The sequence below is a fragment of the Macaca thibetana genome, chromosome 9 (genome assembly GCF_024542745.1).
Source record: "Macaca thibetana thibetana isolate TM-01 chromosome 9, ASM2454274v1, whole genome shotgun sequence".
NCBI classification, from domain to species: Eukaryota; Metazoa; Chordata; class Mammalia; order Primates; family Cercopithecidae; genus Macaca; species Macaca thibetana.
In genome coordinates, this window is record NC_065586.1 from 34,835,526 (window position 1) to 34,855,089 (window position 19,564).

The 19,564-nt window shown below is 40.4% G+C and overlaps 2 protein-coding genes across 6 annotated transcripts in view; one reads left to right on the forward strand and one right to left on the reverse strand.

Annotated features, from left to right (window-relative positions):
* Positions 1 to 19,564, forward strand: part of CCNY (cyclin Y) — an 876,528-nt gene that overhangs the window by 365,401 nt on the left and 491,563 nt on the right. The gene's annotated exons all lie outside the window — the stretch shown is intronic.
* CUL2 (cullin 2) overlaps positions 1 to 19,564 on the reverse strand; it is a 135,397-nt gene that overhangs the window by 60,946 nt on the left and 54,887 nt on the right. For all 5 annotated transcript variants that reach the window (XM_050804779.1, XM_050804775.1, XM_050804777.1 and 2 more), the window contains 3 exons: positions 16,985 to 17,125; positions 8,319 to 8,421; positions 6,004 to 6,098 (listed from right to left, as the gene is read on the reverse strand). In XM_050804779.1, the coding sequence (XP_050660736.1) occupies positions 6,004 to 6,098; positions 8,319 to 8,421; positions 16,985 to 17,103 (317 nt within the window). In that variant the 5' untranslated portion in view covers positions 17,104 to 17,125. The remainder of the gene's footprint in view (positions 1 to 6,003; positions 6,099 to 8,318; positions 8,422 to 16,984; positions 17,126 to 19,564) is intronic.

Sequence of the window (19,564 nt, forward strand, 5' to 3'; positions counted from 1 at the left end):
TCACTTTCCAAAAATTAAACAGAGAATGGTTAAAAGATCAAAGTCAAGTTAGCTTTCTAATTTATATTCTAATCACCAGGAAGAAATGCAATTTTTCATTTTTAAACAAAAAAGATCACAATTAGTAGGTAAGAAAATGGAACAGAGTGTTACAGATAGTAAGTATGGGCAAGATTGACAGATATAAGATGACTTTGTCTACCAAAGGAAAATGAATTATAATAAAAATGTTTAATATATTTTAAGACTAATAAATGTGATTAGCCTTAAGAATAACTGAGATGAATACAGAATTCTAAAATAAAACATGGAGAAAGGACTCATAACGTTCAAAGGTGTACTTTTTAGGATCCCAGATTTCACTCTAATGCCTTTAATGATCACCACCTAAAACTATTCATTTGAAAGGCTCCGCTTACAGCATTTTAGGCAACAACCCATGAAATCTATATGTGAATATATACACTTTTCAAAGTTCACTATACCAAAATGAAGCGTCCACTCAGACAATTTAAAAACAAAGACAACTAAAACAAGACAAAAATTTTGGGAAACAAACACATAATTCCTGGCCAGGTGTGGTGGCTCACGCCTGTAATCCCAGTTCTTTGGGAGGCTGAGGTGAGAGGATCACTTGAGGCCAGCAGTTTGAGAGCAGCCTGGGTAACAGCGAGACTGTTTCTAAAAGAAATAATGACTCCTAGAAAATTGACTCCAAAGTGGTATATCCACAAGCATTTACACAAGCTCCACCTCCATATTCACTAGTGTCAAGGCTCTAGACTCCATGGCTTACAACCTTGATGTACCATTTGACATTTTAGTGTCCTCTGACCATAAGTTACAAAATCATACTCCTTTTTTCCCCCCTTTAAAATGCCATTTATTCCTTCCTCTCTATCCTCACTGTAATTCTCAAAATTTCATGCTGAGTTTCCAACCATGCCTTCCAGCTGAGGAAAGAGGAGTAAGATTAAGAGACAAAAGTAAAAGGTAGAGACGGGATGGCCTCTCCACCTAAGTGCCCCATCCCAGATATTCTAAGGGTAGTCCCCTTTCATCTGAGTCTCACAGCACAGACCCACCTTTCAGGCCTGCCCTGAACCGCAGAGGAGTTAGCCTTCACTTCCCAGCCCTAAGCAAGTAACTAACGCACAACTGTTTTACTTTCTTCACAGTAATTGCTACTACATGAAATAATCCTATGCTTTTATTGGTTTCTTTTTTTGTACATTCATCTCCTCTCTAGAATGTAAAGTCTACAAAGCAAGAACCCCCTCTTGTAGACAGCATCCACAGTAGTGGCAGGCAAAAGTCAAGGCCTCAAAAAATACTTACTGAATGAATTACTGAATAAATAAACGGATAACATTCCAGACAGCCAGGATAGCAAAAGCTAACAGTAGAACACAAACTTGGAAAAGCAGCCTGCAGCCAGATCATAAAAGCCATGAATACCAGAAAATAAAAGTAATCACTAAATTTATTGAGATCACCTGTCAGACACAGCCCTAAGCATTTTATGAGGCTGAATACTATAAGACAGATGTATGTGGTACTCCTATGATCATTTTATACATAAGAAAGCTGCAGCCTAGAGAGGTTAAAGAGCTTGCCAAAGGTCAATCAGGTCCTAAGTGGCAGGGCTGGCACAGAAACTCAGGAGGTCTTCCACTCCCATTCAATACGCATCAGCTGAGGGTGTACTGTGTGCCAGGTACAATATGAGGCATGCAAACACAAAGATGAAAAGCAAAAACATGGTCTCTGCCCACACAGAGCTCACTCTGTGCTAGAATATAGAAACAAATGTAAGATTTCATCAAGGAGGGGTGCTCCCTCAGTAGAGGGTACTTAGTTGTCATATAATTACCATTTACATATGCCTTCCAATATGGAATCTCTGCTCCAAACCGGTTTTCTTTTCTGGTCACTGGAACCAAGACCATTCCGGTAACCTCACCTAAAACATCAGAATCCCTTATCTCATCCTTTCATTTTGCCTGCTTTAATTAGTCAGTCTTCCTGTCTTCCTAAAGTATTCATCACCTCCTCCCACTACTTCCTTTGACTTCCAATGTACTTGCTTACCCTCTGCCCCGATCATGTGAAACACTTTTATGACTGGGCTCTACTTCAGTTTCTGGCATCTTTAATTCATCTAAAAATTCTGCTGTCAGGATGTCACTTCCCTATTCAGAATTCTACAGGAGCTTTCTTTAACTATGTAATAAGTGTAAACTGCTTAGCATAGAAGCAGATGCTAGATCTGCAGATCAGGCCTGAATTCACTAATCCATTCCAAAGATCTGGATGTATATTCTCGAGCCAGGTTACTAATTTAGTGCAGCTTTACATGCTTTGTATCTGCTAGGACAAACCAGTATTATCTTTTCCTCACAGAATAAAATTTAAACTAACTTACATTAACTATGTCTTTCTTATTGCAGATTGCTACTCTTGGTAAATTTAAGCTTGAAATACAACGTTTTAAAATCAAGTCATGGCCAGGTGAGGTGGCTCACGTCTGTAATCCCAGCACTTTGGGAGGCCGAGGCGGGCGGATCACCTGAGGTCAGGAGACCAGCTTGGCCAACATGGTGAAATGCCACCTCTACTAAAAAAATACAATAATTAGCCAGGCATGGTGGTGGCTGCCTGTAATCCCAGCTATTCAGGAGGCTGAGGCAGGAGAATCACTTGAACCCAGGAGGTAGAGGTTGCAGTGAGACAAGATCGCACCATTGCACTCCAGCCTGGGCGACAGAGCAAGACTCCGCCTGAAAAAAATTAATTAATTAATTAATTTAATTTAGTCATGATTTAAAATATTAACAGTGCCATTTTTCATTTTAATATGGACACCATTATTAATTTTATTTTATAAGTCACTGTAGTATTTTACAATCAAATTTATTAACCACATATTTGCTTCCTAATAAAGCATGCGGCTGGACACGGTGGCTCATGCCTGTAATCCCAGCAGTTTGGAAGGCTGAGGTGGGCAGAACACTTGAGGTCAGGAGTTCGAGGCCATCCTGGCCAATATGGTGAAACCCCATCTCTACTAAAAAAATACAAAAATTAGCCAGGTGTGGTGGCACATGCCTCTAATCCCAGTTACTCAGGAGGCTGAGGAAGAAGAATCACTTGAACCTGGGAGGCAGAGGCTGAAGTGAGCCAAGACTGTGCCACTGCACTCCAGCTACGGCAACAGAGCAAGGCTCGGTCTCAAAAATTAATAATAAAATAAAAGAACATTTATGATTCATGGGAGAAGGTCTAAATATCATTATGAACAGGTGATTGGAAGACGCCAATTCTGTAAAGGGAAATAAAATCTCAGGATTCCCAAAATTCCTATGCCAAAACAGGAATTTAACCTTGGAGGCTGAGTCATGCTAAATGGTCATCCTTTTCCTGGACGGATAACTGTTACAACTTTGTGTGGAAACATTATATATTAGCCAGACCCCTGGGGTAAGGCAAAAAACCTCAGCCACTTCCTTATGACTACCCTCCCTCAAAAAGTCACTCATACATAAATTCTTTGCCAGCCTTGAAACCGTTAAAATGTAAATCCTCCCATAACACATGGACAGGTCAATTATAACTCCAGATCTGTAATCTAAAGTCTAGTTCCTAAAACCTAAGGTCTGTTAGCATCCACCTGGCAAGTGTCAATTCTTAGTTGATATTCCCAGGCACAGAGCAAAGGCAAGATGACAGTAATCATTCTTCACCTCTCCGTGAGATGTCTGAACAACTGTTTTCTTCCTCTATATCCTTTTTCTTCAAAGGTTTACCTTATATAAAATGTAGATTTACTGGGCATTAATTAGTCTCACAAGTAGATAATCATTTGCCTCACTGCCACCACCCCTCATGTTTTAAGGAAAATGTACAAACACTAAACCTCCTAAGAACCTCTTTGGACAAAACAGCCACAGATGCATCTGTGCCTTGCATTTTCCTGGGTGCATCCTTAAGCTGGCTCAATAAACCTTGATTGAGACACCTGCCTCAGTCACTCATTTTGGTTAACACTTCCAACCCTCATGGATGACTTAGAGAGGGTCAAGACTCCAGGGGAGGAAGTGACTGGAGATGTTGTGGAAACATCAAGAGAACTCAGAAGTGGATCCTGAATATGGGACTGAATTGCTGCAATCTCATGCTATAACTTGAATGGATAAGGAGTTGCTTCTTATGGATGAAAAAGTGGTTTCTTGAGATAGAATCTACTCCTAATAAGATGGTAGGAACATTGTTGAAACGACAACAAAGGATTCCAATATCATGTAAGTCTAGCTGGTAAGGTGGTGGCAGGGTTTGAGAGGACTGACTCCAATTTTTTAAGAATTTCTACTGCAAGTAAAATGCTATCCAACAGCATTGCACCCTACAGAGAAATCTTTTGTGAAGAAAGAGTCAACTGATGCAGCTAACTTCATTGTTGTCTTATTCGGACACATTGCCACACATTGCCTCCCCAACCTTCAGCAACCACCACCATGATCAGTCAGCAGCCCTCAACACCCAGGCAAGAAGACTGGCAAAATGATTACAACTTGCTGAAGGCTCAAATGATCAATAGCATTTTTTCTTTTTTAGCAATAAAGTAATTTTAAATTAAGTTGTGCACATTTTCTTAGACAATACTACTGCACACTTTGACTACAGTATAGCATAAACATAACTTATATGCACTGGGAAACCAAACAATTTGTGTGACTTGTCTTATTGCAATATTCCCTTTATTGTGTGGTGGTCTGGAACTGAACCCACATCATCTCCAAAGTATGCCTATACAAGAAAAAGATTGAGAGTAGAATCTACTTAAGTGAAATAGCATGTTTCTGGAACAAGATTATGGTAGAATTAGGTAGTTAAATGGATGGGCTTCGGATTCAGACTGATCTGGGTTTAAATCCTGCCTTTGCGACTCATTAGCTGAGTGACCTTCAACAAAATCATGCTCTCAGCATTGCTTTCTTCCTCTGTAAACAATGGAGATACTAACTACTCATATCATTTTACACACACATACTAAATATGCTGCAACACTGACTAAAAGTTCATAAGTAGCACCAATTTAATAGTACTAATTTAGACAGACACAGTGGCTCATGCCTGTAATCCCAGCACTTTGGGAGGCTGAGGTGGGAGAACGGCTTAAGCTCAGGAGTTCAAGACCATCCTCGGCAACATGGTGAGACAGCATCTCTACAAAAAATAAACAAAATTAGCTGGGCATGGCGGTGCACACCTGTTGTTCCAGCAACTGGGGAGAAGAGGGTTTGAGGTGGGAGGATTGCTAGGGCCCAGGAGGTTGAGGCTGCAGTGAGCTGAGATCATGCTACTACACTGCAGCCTAGGTGAGATCCTGCCTCAAAAAAAAAAAAAAAAAAGGACAAAATAAAAGAAAGAAAAATAGAAAAAGAAAGAGAGAGCAATCCAGGCAGATGGAACAGCACCAGGAAAGGCAGGAAAATGAGAGAGACCATGGGTCATCATGAAACTACAAGTAATTCAATATGCCTAGAGCATGGGGAATGCAGAACTTCAAGGGGAAAATAACCCAGTAATTTATCTAACATCGTTTGCATCAAACATAAAATACTGAATGCTAGAGCAAATAAGAACATATTGAGGGGACATGAGCTGAGATTTTCCCACTAAGTTTCATGCAAGTTGAATTTTCACACTGATCTCTGTTGAGATTAAACACATGCTACAGGTTGCGAACAATCAGAAGAAACAGAGCCATGCAATTGAGTACAGTTTTACTTTTCACAGAACATTCCACACACTCCCTGGCTCCTAAATACCCACCTTACCCTGACTATAGACCTTTCCCCATAGCAGAGAAAAGTCCATGTCAGAGAGGATGCTTTAGTTCTGCACATGTGAATGAGAAATAGATAATAAAAAAATTATCCTGTCAACTATTGAATGCAGGCAACGCTGCTTAGCTTGTCTAGACTTTAAAGGCACACTCACCTATATAAGCAGTCCATATAGTCTGCACCCTTGCTGTATTCTTCCCAGTACCTATGATACATAACAAGTACTTGTTCTTCTGACTCCAGAACTCTCTATATAAAGAGGAAAAATATTTTTACTTGAAAAGCAATAATCATTTTCACTGTGAACCATAAAATGTATCAAAATTAATGTTCTAAAATAATTTACATAATTAAAACTGTATAAATTACATTTACACAATACATATTAACTACACTTATTAAAAATGAAACAACTGGGAAAGATGTGAGTCTTCAATATGAAAGTGAAACATCCATAATAGAGAATAAAGTGAGCCGGGTGCAGTGGCTCACGCCTGTAATTCCAGCACTTTGGGAGGCAGAGGCGAGCGGATAACCTGAGGTCAGGAGTTCAAGACCAGCCTGACCAACATGGTGAAACCCCATCTCTACTAAATACAAAAAAATTAGCCAGCCGTGGTGGCACACGCCTGTAAGTTCCAGCTACTTGGGCAGCTGAGGCAGGAGAATCACTTGAACTCGATCACGCCAAGATCCTACCACTGTACTCCAGCCTGGGGAACAGAGCAAGACTCTCTCTCTCAAAAAAAAAAAAAAAATTCACACAATGTAACCTAAAATATAAAATTACAAAAAAATTATTAATGTCTTATGTAGTTATCATTTATGGTGTAACCAAAGCTCACTAGCTGACAATAGTAGAACTTTAAATTAACATACTAAACATAAACACTTTAAGACCACTTTAACACACTTGCAATCAAAAGTGCTTTCATAAGTGGATAAATGATCACATTAGAACACTAAAATGCACATGCCATATACAGTCAAAAGTAGAGCATTTTCCAGTATTTTCAGGGAAACAGCACACAATCAATTGTGCCTTACTTATGAGTTTTTGGTTTTTTTTTTGTACAGATAGTGTCTCACTATATTGCCTAGGCTGGTCTTGAACTCCTGGCCTCATATGATCCTCCTGCCTCAGCCTCCCAAACTGCTGAGATTACAGGTGTAAGCCACCACACCAGGCCAATTCTTACTATTTAAAAAAGTATCTACTCCTGACCACGTGCAGGGTTAGACAGTTTAAATAAACTGTGTTGTTTTACTCCCATTTTATAGATAAAGAAAGACAAAACTCAGTCCATAAGGTAGTTGTTAAGTGACTTGCCTGTGGTTACAACAGCTAATAAAAAGCAGAGTGAAGATTCTTACGCAGGCACAAAATTATCTCACCCAGTTCCTGATTAGATCAGTAGTCTAAATTAAGTTAGAAATGCTGTCTATGGCAAAATACTGCGAAGTTCACTGTTTATACACAGATCATGTCTGTGATGCTGCCCCCCTATGTGTAGCATAAAATCAAAAAACTGGCCACAGAGACAGCTTCTATCATCGTTTACCATTACTTTTTAATTTTAGATTTTGGGAAGACTTTATATAGCATATGAAAGGCAGCTAAAAAGCTGAAAATAATAAAGACAGAGATTTACCAAGAGATACGAATAAACAACAAGGGAAAATTTGGCTGTGTTAAACAATATCCAGAGGAATAGGATATTCCTATGAGTTTTAAAACTCAACAAACTCTGAGCTGACCCTCTCCTTCATTTACTAATTACAAGATGCTGAACAAGTAAACTGATTTCCCTAACAACACAGTGCTTGACTCAAAGATCTTAATATGTATATATTTTTTAAATGCCGATTAAGAAGCAAAAACAAGGGAGGCCAAGGCGGGAGGATCACTGGAGCCCAGGAGTTTGAGACCAGCCTAGGCAATATAGTGAGACCACCGTCTCCACCAAAAAAAAAAAAAGAAAAAAAAAAATTGCCAGGTGTGGTGGTGTGTGTCTGTATTCCCACCTATTCCTATATTTAAAAAAAGCAGGCCGGGCACGGTGGCTCACATCTGTAATCCCAGCACTTCAGGAGGCCGAGGCAGGTGGATCATGAGGTCAGGAGATGGAGACCATCCTGTCTAACATGGTGAAACCCTGTCTCTACTGAAAATACAAAAAATTAGCCAGACGTGGTGGCGGGCGCCTGTAGTCCCAGCTACTCGGGAGGCTGAGGCAGGAGAATGGCGTGAACCCGGGAGGTGGAGCTTGCAGTGAGTAGAGATTGCACCACTGCACTCCAGCCTGGGCGACAGAGCGAGACTCCATCTCAAAAAAATAAAAAAAATTTAAAAAGCAGCAGCAGCAGCAAAACAAGCTCACCTTGATAAAAGTTCTACACTGGAAAACAGTATACTAGTAAGGTACACAACTATCAACATATTTATATCATGTATGTATCATTGCTTACCTTGTGCAAATGCCGAACGTGATTTTCCAAAAAAATCTTAGTTTCTGTATAAAGTCTTTCTCCAAGGGGTTCAGGATAGGCCACACATAAAGCATAGATATCTCTAGTTAAATTATTAAGGTTTTCATATTTATTGGAGACAAGTTTAAAACATAATGAGATTTACCTTGTTTGGCATTAAAAAATGAAAAAACATTACTTCTTTCCATGGTTTAGCTTCTAATATACATAATACTGTTATATATATGACAAAGATAGAATACATAACCATGCTTACTTTAAAAAGCACTATAAGATTCATTCATTTATTTGTTCCACAAGTATTTACTGAGAATTATTTGAAGACACTGTAAGGAAAACGGTTCTTATCAGAGAGGTTAAAATTCAGAGGGAGTTTCTGGAAATTCAAATTACCCAGAATCCTACAAAATAAGATTTATATTAGAATGGATATTAGCATAGTATCAATGAAGGGCTATGGAATATGACAAGAGGCAGATATGTCTAAGCAATTCTGAGAAACTAAACAAAAATTATTCATTTGACACAGCCTCCTACACCATAGCAGTTAGGATACTCTACCGTTATTCTATCAGAAGAAATATACCATGAATAGGAATATCAATTAAGTTTCTGAACATCAACTAAGTACCTTGCTAAGTCTCACCGGAGGTAGATAACAGGAGTGGAAAGAAGTAAGACCTGAGACTTTACCTTTCACTAGCCAGTGAACTTCACCAAGTTTCCTAGCCTCTCTGGGGTGGCATTTCCTTTTTCCTTTTTCTCTTTTTTCTAATATTCTTTGCTTTATTGGATCTTCTCAACATCTCCAATAATTAGAAACATTATAGACCAAGAAGAACAAAAGATAAGACTTAAGGCAAAGCCCATTTACAAGTTTGGGGCCAGACACGGTATTAGATTATGATTCTGGGAACTAGGTGTTTCATATGCTGCCTCCAACCACTGTGACAAGGCATTTTGGGGGTAACAGCTCATTTGTCCACAGGAACACTGATACCAGAGCAACACAGAGGTCAGGACCTCCAGGTGGTTATACTCCAGGACTATTCCATGATAAAGCTATGCCATCTGATCGGTACGATGACCACCACCAAGTGTCTCCAAGGTAAAGATAAGGAACCTTTCCCTGACATCTCCATAGTTTACCCAAATAAACTCAGATATGTTAAAGTACTTTATAAACTGCCCATCACTAACCAAATGTAGAAGATAAAGGACCTATGAGCAACCTGAGATCAGCCTAACTAAAGATGCTGATACAAACTGATAATAAGGCTGATGATTCAGGATGAAGTCAGGTGTTTACGTTTAATAGAAAGATTAGGAAATACTGTGAAATAAAAATGTTAATTTAAAAATAAGGATGCAAATTCTTCCTCCTCTATGTCCCCCCCAACACTTTATATATTATTCTACAAAATTTATTTTTATACAGTAAAATTTACTTATACCTTTCCCATCCACATTAGCCTATCCTTCATCAACTCCATACTCCCAGCTCCCAGGCACAGTTCCCAGCGCATGACGATTTATTAAATCCTACCGAAGGAAAGGAGATGGAAAATCAATCTCACATGCTCCCTTACGCCAGAAAGCACAAGCAGCCCTCTCCACATTTATTTACTTATTTATAAATTTTTGATCGGTTCTATTTATACATTTTTAAGCTGTATTTATTTATATTTTTACTTCAAAAAATGTTTTTGTAGAAACAGGGTCTCACCATGTTGCCTAGGCTGGTCTCAAACTCCTGGGCTCAGGCAATCCTTCTGCCTTGGCCTGCCAAAGTGCTGGGATTATAGGTATGAGCCACCACACCCAGCTTTACTTATTTTTAGTAATAATTAGTAATTAAATCATTTTAACAAAGATTACGTAGACTTTGTAACAAAGACTATGTGGATATTTTAACAAAGATTATGTCTTATGGTTCTGAATACCTACTTCTAGAATTTTCATACAACATAATGATGTTATTTGCTCCAACTATGTCTTCCTAAAGCCATATACACACTTACTTCTAAAAGATATGACTTAATTGGTACTGAAAAATTAAAACTATTCAATACCATGATTTTTGCATATGTTAATTATGTGCCCAAATGTCTCACAACGCCAAAATTAATATATCCACTGCATGTAAATGTAAACAAAATCTATTGGAAGGATTTGTGTCACATCTCCAGCTTAAGGAGAAAGGAGCTACACAAGAGAAGTGGTACAGGTAGACTCTCCTACTTCATTCCATACATAGTACTTCTGCACTGTTGGACTCTTCCAGAATATACGTATTTTTTTAATGGAGTGAATCCACCTTAATAAAAATTTAAAGTTCATGTTTTAACTCACCATAGTTTTGGGTCTCAAACCACTGTATAATTTTAACCAATTAAATATGTTCTTTTTCTCTAACCTATTTAAATATCCAACCAACCAGGAAATGTTTAGCCCTTATGAAGAACACCTATGAAAATGAGCTTTTCAACCTCCAACACTCAGCTATGATTCGATTATAGACAAGACACTTTAAAAGACAAAAAACGTTGGCTGGGCATGGTGGCTGACACCTGTAATCCCAGCACTTTGGGAAGCCAAGGTGGGCGGATCACAAGGTCAAGAGATCGAGGCCAGGCGCGGGGGCTCACGCCTGTAACCCCAGAACTTTAGGAGGCCAAGGTGGGCAGATCACGAGGTCAGGAGATTGAGACCATCCTGGCTAACATGGTGAAACCCCATCTCTACTAAAAACACAAAAATATAAGCCAGGCGTGGTGGCGGGCGTCTGTAGTCCCAGCTACTGGAGAGGCTGAGGCAGGAAAATGGCGTGAACCCAGGAGGCGAAGGTTGCAGTGAGCTGAGATCGCGCCACTGCACTCCAGCCTGGGCTACAGAGCAAGACTCCATCTCAAAATAAATAAATAATTAATTAATTTAAAAAAGAGATTAAGACCATCCTGGCCAACATGGTGAAACTCTGTCTCTACTAAAAATACAAAATTAGCCGGGTGTGGTGGCACATGCCTGTAATGCCAGCTACTTGGGAGGCTGAGGCAGGAGAATTGCTTGAACCTGGCAGGCGGAGGTTGCAGTGAGCCGAGATCACGCCACTGCATTCCAGCCTGGCAACAGAGTGAGACACCATCTCAAAAAAAAAAACAAAACAAAAAAACAAAACACAAAATAACTAGAGGTCAGATTTCAACTTAAACATTCTTTCACTAGACTTATCTTTTCCTAAGTCATTTTTTAGGGAGCCAGAATACAAAAACTCTTCTATTTATGAACTTTCCAGTTTAAAAATGTCTCAGTCAGAAACTAAGCTGTTCCAGAATGAAAGCTCTTAGCTGCAACCAAAAGATAGTCCTAATCAGCAGCAAAGTTATTTATTTTATTTCATGTTCTCTATTAAAAGGTGTTTCCTATGATTGGGCTTAATTTTGAGATTTAACAGTATGAATTCTATTATGCTGTGGGTCAAAAACAGTAAGAGTTTTGCAATGGAATAAAAGTAAAGGTTATCTAAAAAATTGAAAATGGTAAGACAACCAAAAAAGGATTTGACAATTAAAAAATTAAATTAAATTAACAGTAAAAAGGAATTTGCTGACCTTGTTTTTTTTTTTTTTTTTTTTGAGACAGAGTTTCGGTCTTTTGCCCAGGCAGTGAAGTGGCACAATCTCGGCTCACTGCAACCTCCACCCTCCAGGTTCAAGCAGTTCTCCTGCCTACCTCCCAAGGAGCTGGGATTACGGTTGAGCGCCACCATGCCTGGATAATTTTTTTGTATTTTTAGTAAAGATGGGGTTTAACCATGTTGGCCAGGCTGGTCTCGAACTCCTGACCTCAGGTGATCCATTCGCCTCAGCCTCCCAAACTGCTGGGATCACAGGCGTGAGCCACTGCGCCCCGCCAGATTTGCTGACATTTCTAATGAGAAAGAATACAAATGCGGTATCTATGAAATCATGAATTAGCAAGCAAGGATAAAAAATGACTAATTAAATCGAAAATTTTCAAGTGTACAGCTAGTGAATCAATGTGAACAAATATCAATTAGCCTGATACAATTTAGAATAGGGTGAGGCAGTTGCTGATGCACCAAACACACCTGACTATAGATAAAATCTTTCCCCATCGGTAAAATCCAAGAAAGAATGATGGGCTGCTATGTACAGACTCCATGGCTACTAAGACCTTCTCCTTCTAACACTTGTGAAAAGTGTCAAGGATACAGATTACCTGCCTCAATATTTTCAAATGACATCAAAATTGGTCTATGTTTGAAAGAGATGCCTGATAGAATATAAACTAGAAATGATGGCCAGGTGTGGTGGCTCACGCCTATAATCCCAGAACTTTGGGAGGCCAAGGTAGGTAGATCACCTGAGGTCAGGAGTTCAAGACCAGCCTGGCCAACATGGTGAAACCCTGTCTCTACTAAAAAAAATACAAAATTGGCCGGGTGTGATAGCACATGCCTGTAATCCCAGCTACTTGGGAGGCTGAGGCAGGAGAATCGCTTGAACTCAGGAAGCAGAGGTTGGAGTGAGCCAAGATCACACTATCGCACTCCAGCCTGGGCAGCAAGAGCAAAACTCTGTCTCAGAATAAAACAAACAAACAAAAACAAATGAAGACAACAGTATGCCTGGGTTTAAATGGTGGGAGGATGAACTCATTTTCCTACCTGGAAGAAATATGTTGAGGGAAGGCAATATTAAGTCTCCCCTAACAATCACTTTGGACCTACTATAATCTTTTAGATGCCACTTCTCCTCAAGTAGGAAAATGTCTACATTATGCTGCTGGAGTCTGGAAATCTGTCCTAACAGCTACTAAAAGAGAGAAAACCTTGAGTAAAAGTAAACCAGAACAGGGCCAGGTACAGCCTATTTATACATAGTCCAAAAATCAAAGAATTCACCATTGGCTGGTCATAGTGGCTCATACCTGTAATCCCAGAACTTTAGGAGGCCGAGGCAGGGGGGGATCACTTAAGATCAGGAGTTCAAGACCAGCTTGGCCAATATGGTGAAACTCCGCCTCTACCAAAAATACAAAAATTAGCCAGGCATGGTGGCACGTACCTGTAATCCCAGCTACTCAGGAGGATGAGGCATGAGCATCACTTAAACCCAGGAGGTGGAGGCTGCAGCGAGCCAAGATCACACCACTGCACTCCAACCTGGGCAACAGAGACCCTGCCACAAAAAAAAAAAAAAAAAAAAAAAGATTCACATTATTTATTCTATTTATATAAAGTCCAAGAATCAAAGAATTCACCATTTAAGAACCACAAAAAGCTGGGAGCCATGTCTCACACCTGTAATCTCAGCACTTCAGAAGTGCCAAAGTGCCTGGATCACATGAGCCCAGGGGTTCGAGACCAGCTTGGCCAACATGGCAAAACCCCATTTCTACCAAAAGTACAAAAATTAGCCAGGCATGGTGATGGGCACTTTTAATCCCAGCTACTCAGGAGGCTGAGGTATGAGAATCACTTCAACCTGGGAGGTGGAGGCTGTAATGAGCTGAGATCACTGCATTATGTCTAATAAAAAAAAAGAACCACAAAAACAACAGGCACAAAAATCAAGATAGTAGTTAGTTCCTAGAGAAACGGGTGGGATTGTGAACTTAGAGGGTCACGTGTTTCAGGGGGGGTTACAGTGAATGTTGACAATGTTCTATTGTTCAATGTTCTATTGATAACATAATTGCTTGCATTATAATTATTTGTGCAACAATGTATTTTATGAACTTGTCCATATTTGTGTTATATATATACCCACACTCCCCACAAATGCATGCTAAAAGTTCAAATAATAATGCATATTTGAAACAATGTGGGGGGACCTGTTTTTTCCTTTTCAAAATATTTACATTGTATGGCCCTTAAAATTTCTACTTAAGATATTAAGGGTCAGAAGTGAACTTTATATTCTTGGGCAAAATAACAGGGAAAATGATGGAATTTTACCTTATAACAATCAGTAACATAGCCTTTTATTTATTTTTGAAATGGAGTCTTGCTCTTGTTGCCCAGGCTAGAGTGCAGGCCCAATCTTGGCTCACTGCAACCTCTGCCTCCCAGGGTTCAAACAATTCACCTGCCTCAGTCTCCCGAGTAGCTGGGATTACAGGCACCCACAATCACGCCCAGCTAATTTTTTTATTTTTAGTAAAGACAGGGTTTTGCCATGTTGGTCAGGCTGGTCTCAAACTCCTGACCTCGTGATCCACCCACCTCGGCCTATCAAAGTGCCAGAATTAAAGGCGTGAGCCACCGTGCCCGGTCTATACTCTTTAATCATTATTTTTGCAGACTTTTTTTTTTATTTTGGGGGAAAAGAAAATTCAGGATCAAGTGAAGAATAACTGGCCCAGCCACCAGCTGGGCAAGGTGGCTCACACCTGTAATCCTAGCACTTTGGGAGGCCAAGGTAGGAGAAGTGATTGAGCCCAGGAGCTCAAGACCAGCCTGGACAACATAGTGAGACCTCATCCCTAGAAAAAAATTAACAAAATCATCTAGGTGTGGTGGTACATGCCTGTAGTCCCAGCTACTCAGGAGGCTGAGGTGGAAAGATCTCTTGAGCCTAGGAGGTTGAGGCTGCAGTGAGCTGTGGTCACACCACTGTACTCCAGCCTGGGTGACAGAGTGAGACCCTGTCTCTAAAAAGTAAAGATTAAAAAAAAAAAAAAAAAAAAAGAATAACTAAACCATATTAGATGGACCAAACAAATAACATCAGAGAAATAAAGTGACTGAAGGGGTCACTTTCCAGGGAAGTAATCTATTTCAAAACCACTTAAAAACCAAGAAATTGTCAATTCTGTACAACGATGAGGAACACATTTTAATTATTTTTTCTTTACCTCCTGTTCATTTTCCCTCCTCTTGCTCGTCTTGTAGTCATCTATAACCAACTCCTCTTCCCTCTCTGCTCCTTTAGTTAAAATATCCTTAAAAGCACCTAAAAACATGCCTAGACCAATCTCACAAGTAGCAACACTTACACAAGTGGCAACACTTTTTCAACTTTTATTAAGATTCTTGCCCCAATCCATAAGGTTCCACAGAAAGATTAGCTATCTAATTCAAAGGCAGAATCTGCATTGGTTATCCTCTAGATAGACTAGAAAGCATGGGAAACTGGATGTTTAAGATACTATATTCAAGTCTGTGCTCCATCAATCACTACCTGTGTGACCCTGGACAAGTAAGTCCCTTACCTCTGACATCAGTTTCCTCATCTGTTACAGTCAAGTAATTATTTTTGCACCACTGATCTGATGGACTTGAGATATCAAATAGCATAAAAAATATAAAAGATCTTTGCAAACTATGAAGCCTTCCGAAATGTCATCACCCTTTTACATGTCTTCAGTGCCCAGAACATAGTTGGCTTAATAAACTTCCCTTACTGCCTACTGGAGTTGTAAGGAATTAAATGGTTTTCTGTTGGTCTAAAGAACTTTACTGTTCTTGCATCCACATTCAGCTTAATATTAACAACTGAATTAGGCATTGAGAACAAGCTGAACCACTATCTTATGAAATCAGAGCTTTTCTAAAGAATGTATGCCCCATATAATGAGGGCAGCCCTTCTGTAGCCCCAGAAGATTACTAGAGAGGGCAGCACTAGTTAGGTCTAGCAGATCACTGTCATGGAGGAATGCAGGAAACTAGGCTTCAGGGCATCCTAGAGAAATCACCAATCTGCATTGTTACATAAAGCTCTCAATTCACAAATGTAGGCAATCTAATGAAAAACACACTTCCAGCTGGGCGTGATGGCTCATGCCTGTAATCCCAGCACATTAGGAGGCCGAGGCGGGCGGATCACGAGGTCAGGAGATCGAGACCATCCTGGCTAACGTGGTGAAACCCCGTCTCTACTAAAAATACAAAAAAAAATTAGCCGGGCATGGTAGTGGGCACCTGTAGTCCCAGCTACTCAGGAGGCTAGGGCAGGAGAATGTTGTGAACCTGGGAGGCAGAGCTTGCAGTAAGCCAAGACTGCGCCACTGCACTCCAGCCTGGGCAACAGAGCGAGACTCCGTCTCAAAAAAAAAAAAAAAAACACGCTTCCACCCCAGTCACTGAACTTGCTGTTCACTCTCCACCAAGTGCACTCTTCCCCCCAAAATCACATGGCTTGCTCCCTCGCTGCATTCCAGTCTCTGCTCTAATGTCACCATCCTCAGGGAGGTCTTCCTTGGCCACCCATTCTAAAAGAGCAGCACACACACAGGTACTCCAAGCCTCCCCCACTTCCTTATCCTGCTTTCATTTATCACGACCTCTTCTTAAAAGCAATGACATTAGATTTTTTTTTAACCTGCTTAGTGTCTGTTTCTATTTTTATAATAGAAAGGCATTTTTTTTGTTCACCAACTATATTCCCAAAGCCTAAAGTAGTCCTTGACAGATACTAAGTACTCAATAAATACTTGTTGAATGAAAGGTTATCAAATACTGATTGCCATAAAAGAGGTGACAAACTTGGAAATGTAGATAATAATATACTAGAAAATAGTTACATGGGAAAGTTCCTCCATAACATTGAACATCTTCTCACTTTTCAACAAGTTTATCAATTTTAGAACACTGATCGAGCTGCCATTAAAAGGATACGAGAAGCGGTCATTCCATGTTGCTCTTTCAACATATTCCAACATGACCACAGCTTTTATTGTCGTCAAAAGTTTGTTCCATGTTTCATCAAAATCAACTACTCTTGGTTTCAAAGACATTGTGCAAGTGTAGTGTTGAAATCTGTCAATTAAAAACAATAACAAGGTTAGCATTAATTCCATAAGCTTAGTTATTTGTTTTTAAAGCACTACATAATTAAATAGCATGATATATGCAAGGAGTGAGAAAGCTACCATCTTTTCATGACTATCCAGACAAGAAATTTCATAGACTATTTACATTCATTACAAACTCTAGGAAATGGAAAGCTTCTAGTACAAATTATTTATGATCAAGGGTATAATTTCAAAGAGTTATAGTCCTCATTTAATATCTCGAGGGAAAGAAACGGGGACCCACTTAACAAGCCAACTTCCATCATGGGAAATAATGCAGGACATTCAACTGAAAGGTTTTGGCCCCAAATCCTTGTGGTCTGCACTCCTGAAAGTGGGGAATGAGGTAGCATGCAAGGGAATATGAGAAAACACAAGAAAATGAAAGGTTTTACCTTCCTGGAGCATCAGTTTTGGTATAAGATTAGGGAAGAAATTTACATTTATATTAAACCAAACAGGGATGAATTACGGAGTAGAATATTAAATTCCCATGACCTTTTAAGATTAAAAAAAGATTCCAAAGAAATGTCAGGTTTGTAGTGGAGAGCTTAAGGCTCCTTCCCAGATTCTTGGGATATCTACTTCCCAGGTCTAATGAAAAGCATGGCTCTAGCATGGAACCCCTGGATCCAGTGAACCTAATCGGCTTTTTTTTTTTTTGAGACAAAGTCTCACTCCGTTGCCCTGGCTGGAGTGCCGTGGCACAATCTCGGCTCACTGCAACCTCCACCTCCCAGGTTCACACCATTCTCCTGCCTCAGCCTCCCGAGTAGCTGGGACTACAGGCACCTGCCACCACACCTGGCTAATTTTTTGTAATTTTAGTAGAGACGGGGGTTTCACCGTGTTAGCCAGGATGGGCTTGATCTCCTGACCTCGTGATCCGCCCGCCTCGGCCTCCCAAAGTGCTGGGATTACAGGCGTGAGCCCTGAATGAGCTTTTAAGGGAGTTCAAAGACTCCTGCCTCACAGACAAACTGCATTTAGGAATTAGCTGGTTTCTGGAACAAAAGGGTCCCAAGGTTACAGAAACTTGGTTCAAGCTAGATTCTAAATCTTTCTCAATATCACATCAGATGATCAGAATTAAAAGAGAAACTTTGTAAGTTAAATTTAATTGCTCAAAGGAACATTTTTCTGGCAAATGTTTTAACAACCTCCCTCAAGTCTCCCCTCATTAGCAGGATTGTGAGGCACCAACCTAGTCTGTAGCCAAGGCCAAAAAAGGATGAAACATCTTTTCTCTTGTCCCCCACCATGGGGGAAAAGGGAGGCAGAGAATGGGAGGAGGGAATGATGCACAAAGAGAACGAGCAAAGGGAGTGGGGAGGACGGCGGCTACACCACCAGCCACGGACTGGGAGAGGCCCTTCTGCGTTCCCAGCTGAGAAGACAGTTCAGGAACAGACTCCATGGAAAAGAATGAAAAAGATCAGAGAAAAGCCAAATATCCAAAAGAGGGTAAGCCATGTTGAATCACATCCTCTTTCCTCAACATACCAAAGCCTCCACCTCCTGGCCTTCAACTCATTCCTGAACTATCTAGAACAGATTAGCAGTGATTTTTTACTGTGCAAAGTTGGGAAGGTGGGAGAGGAGATGGTGGGAGAACTTACTGAGTTTCCTAAGCTCTATATAAGGGAATTAACCATGCCTCCTTCCCTTCCTTGTTTACCACATCCTATCATCAACTGTGCATATGAGTATTTCCTGAATCCATCCATACCTGTGTAGCCCCACAAATGTTTCAGAATCAGGCCCTCAGCAGAAATAGTAACAGCTGTTAATATTTACATTGTGTGTACTGTGAGTCAAGCACTAGTCTAAGTACCCTGTGCAAACTCATTTAATCCTTCCAACATTCTGACAGGTAGGTCCCACCGTTCTCCCCATTTTCTTTTCTTTTTTTTTTTTTTTGGAGACGGAGTCTCGCTGATGTCGGCCTGGGCTGGAATGCAATGGTGCAATCTCGGCTCACTGCAATCTCTGCCTTCCAGGTTCAAGTGATTCCCCTGCCTCAGCCTCCCAAGTAGCTAAGATTACAGGCATCCACCACCACGCCCGGCTAATTTTTTATTTTTAGTAGAGACAGCGTTTCACCACGTTGACCAGGCTGGTCTCAAACTCCAGACCTCAAGTGATCCACCCGCCCTGGCCTCCCAAAGTGCTAGGGTTACAGGCACGAGCCACCGTGCCTGGCGTGTTCTCCCCATTTTCTAAATAAGAAATCTGAGTCACAGGTGATTCAGAAACTTGCTTAAGGTCACAAAGCTATGTAATGGTGGCATCAGGATTCAGACCCGCGCTGCAGCCGGTGCTCTTGGCTGCTGTGTGCAACCATGCTGCCTCACTAACATACTTGGTGAATACTTACTCCTTGCCAGGCACCATTCCAAGCTCT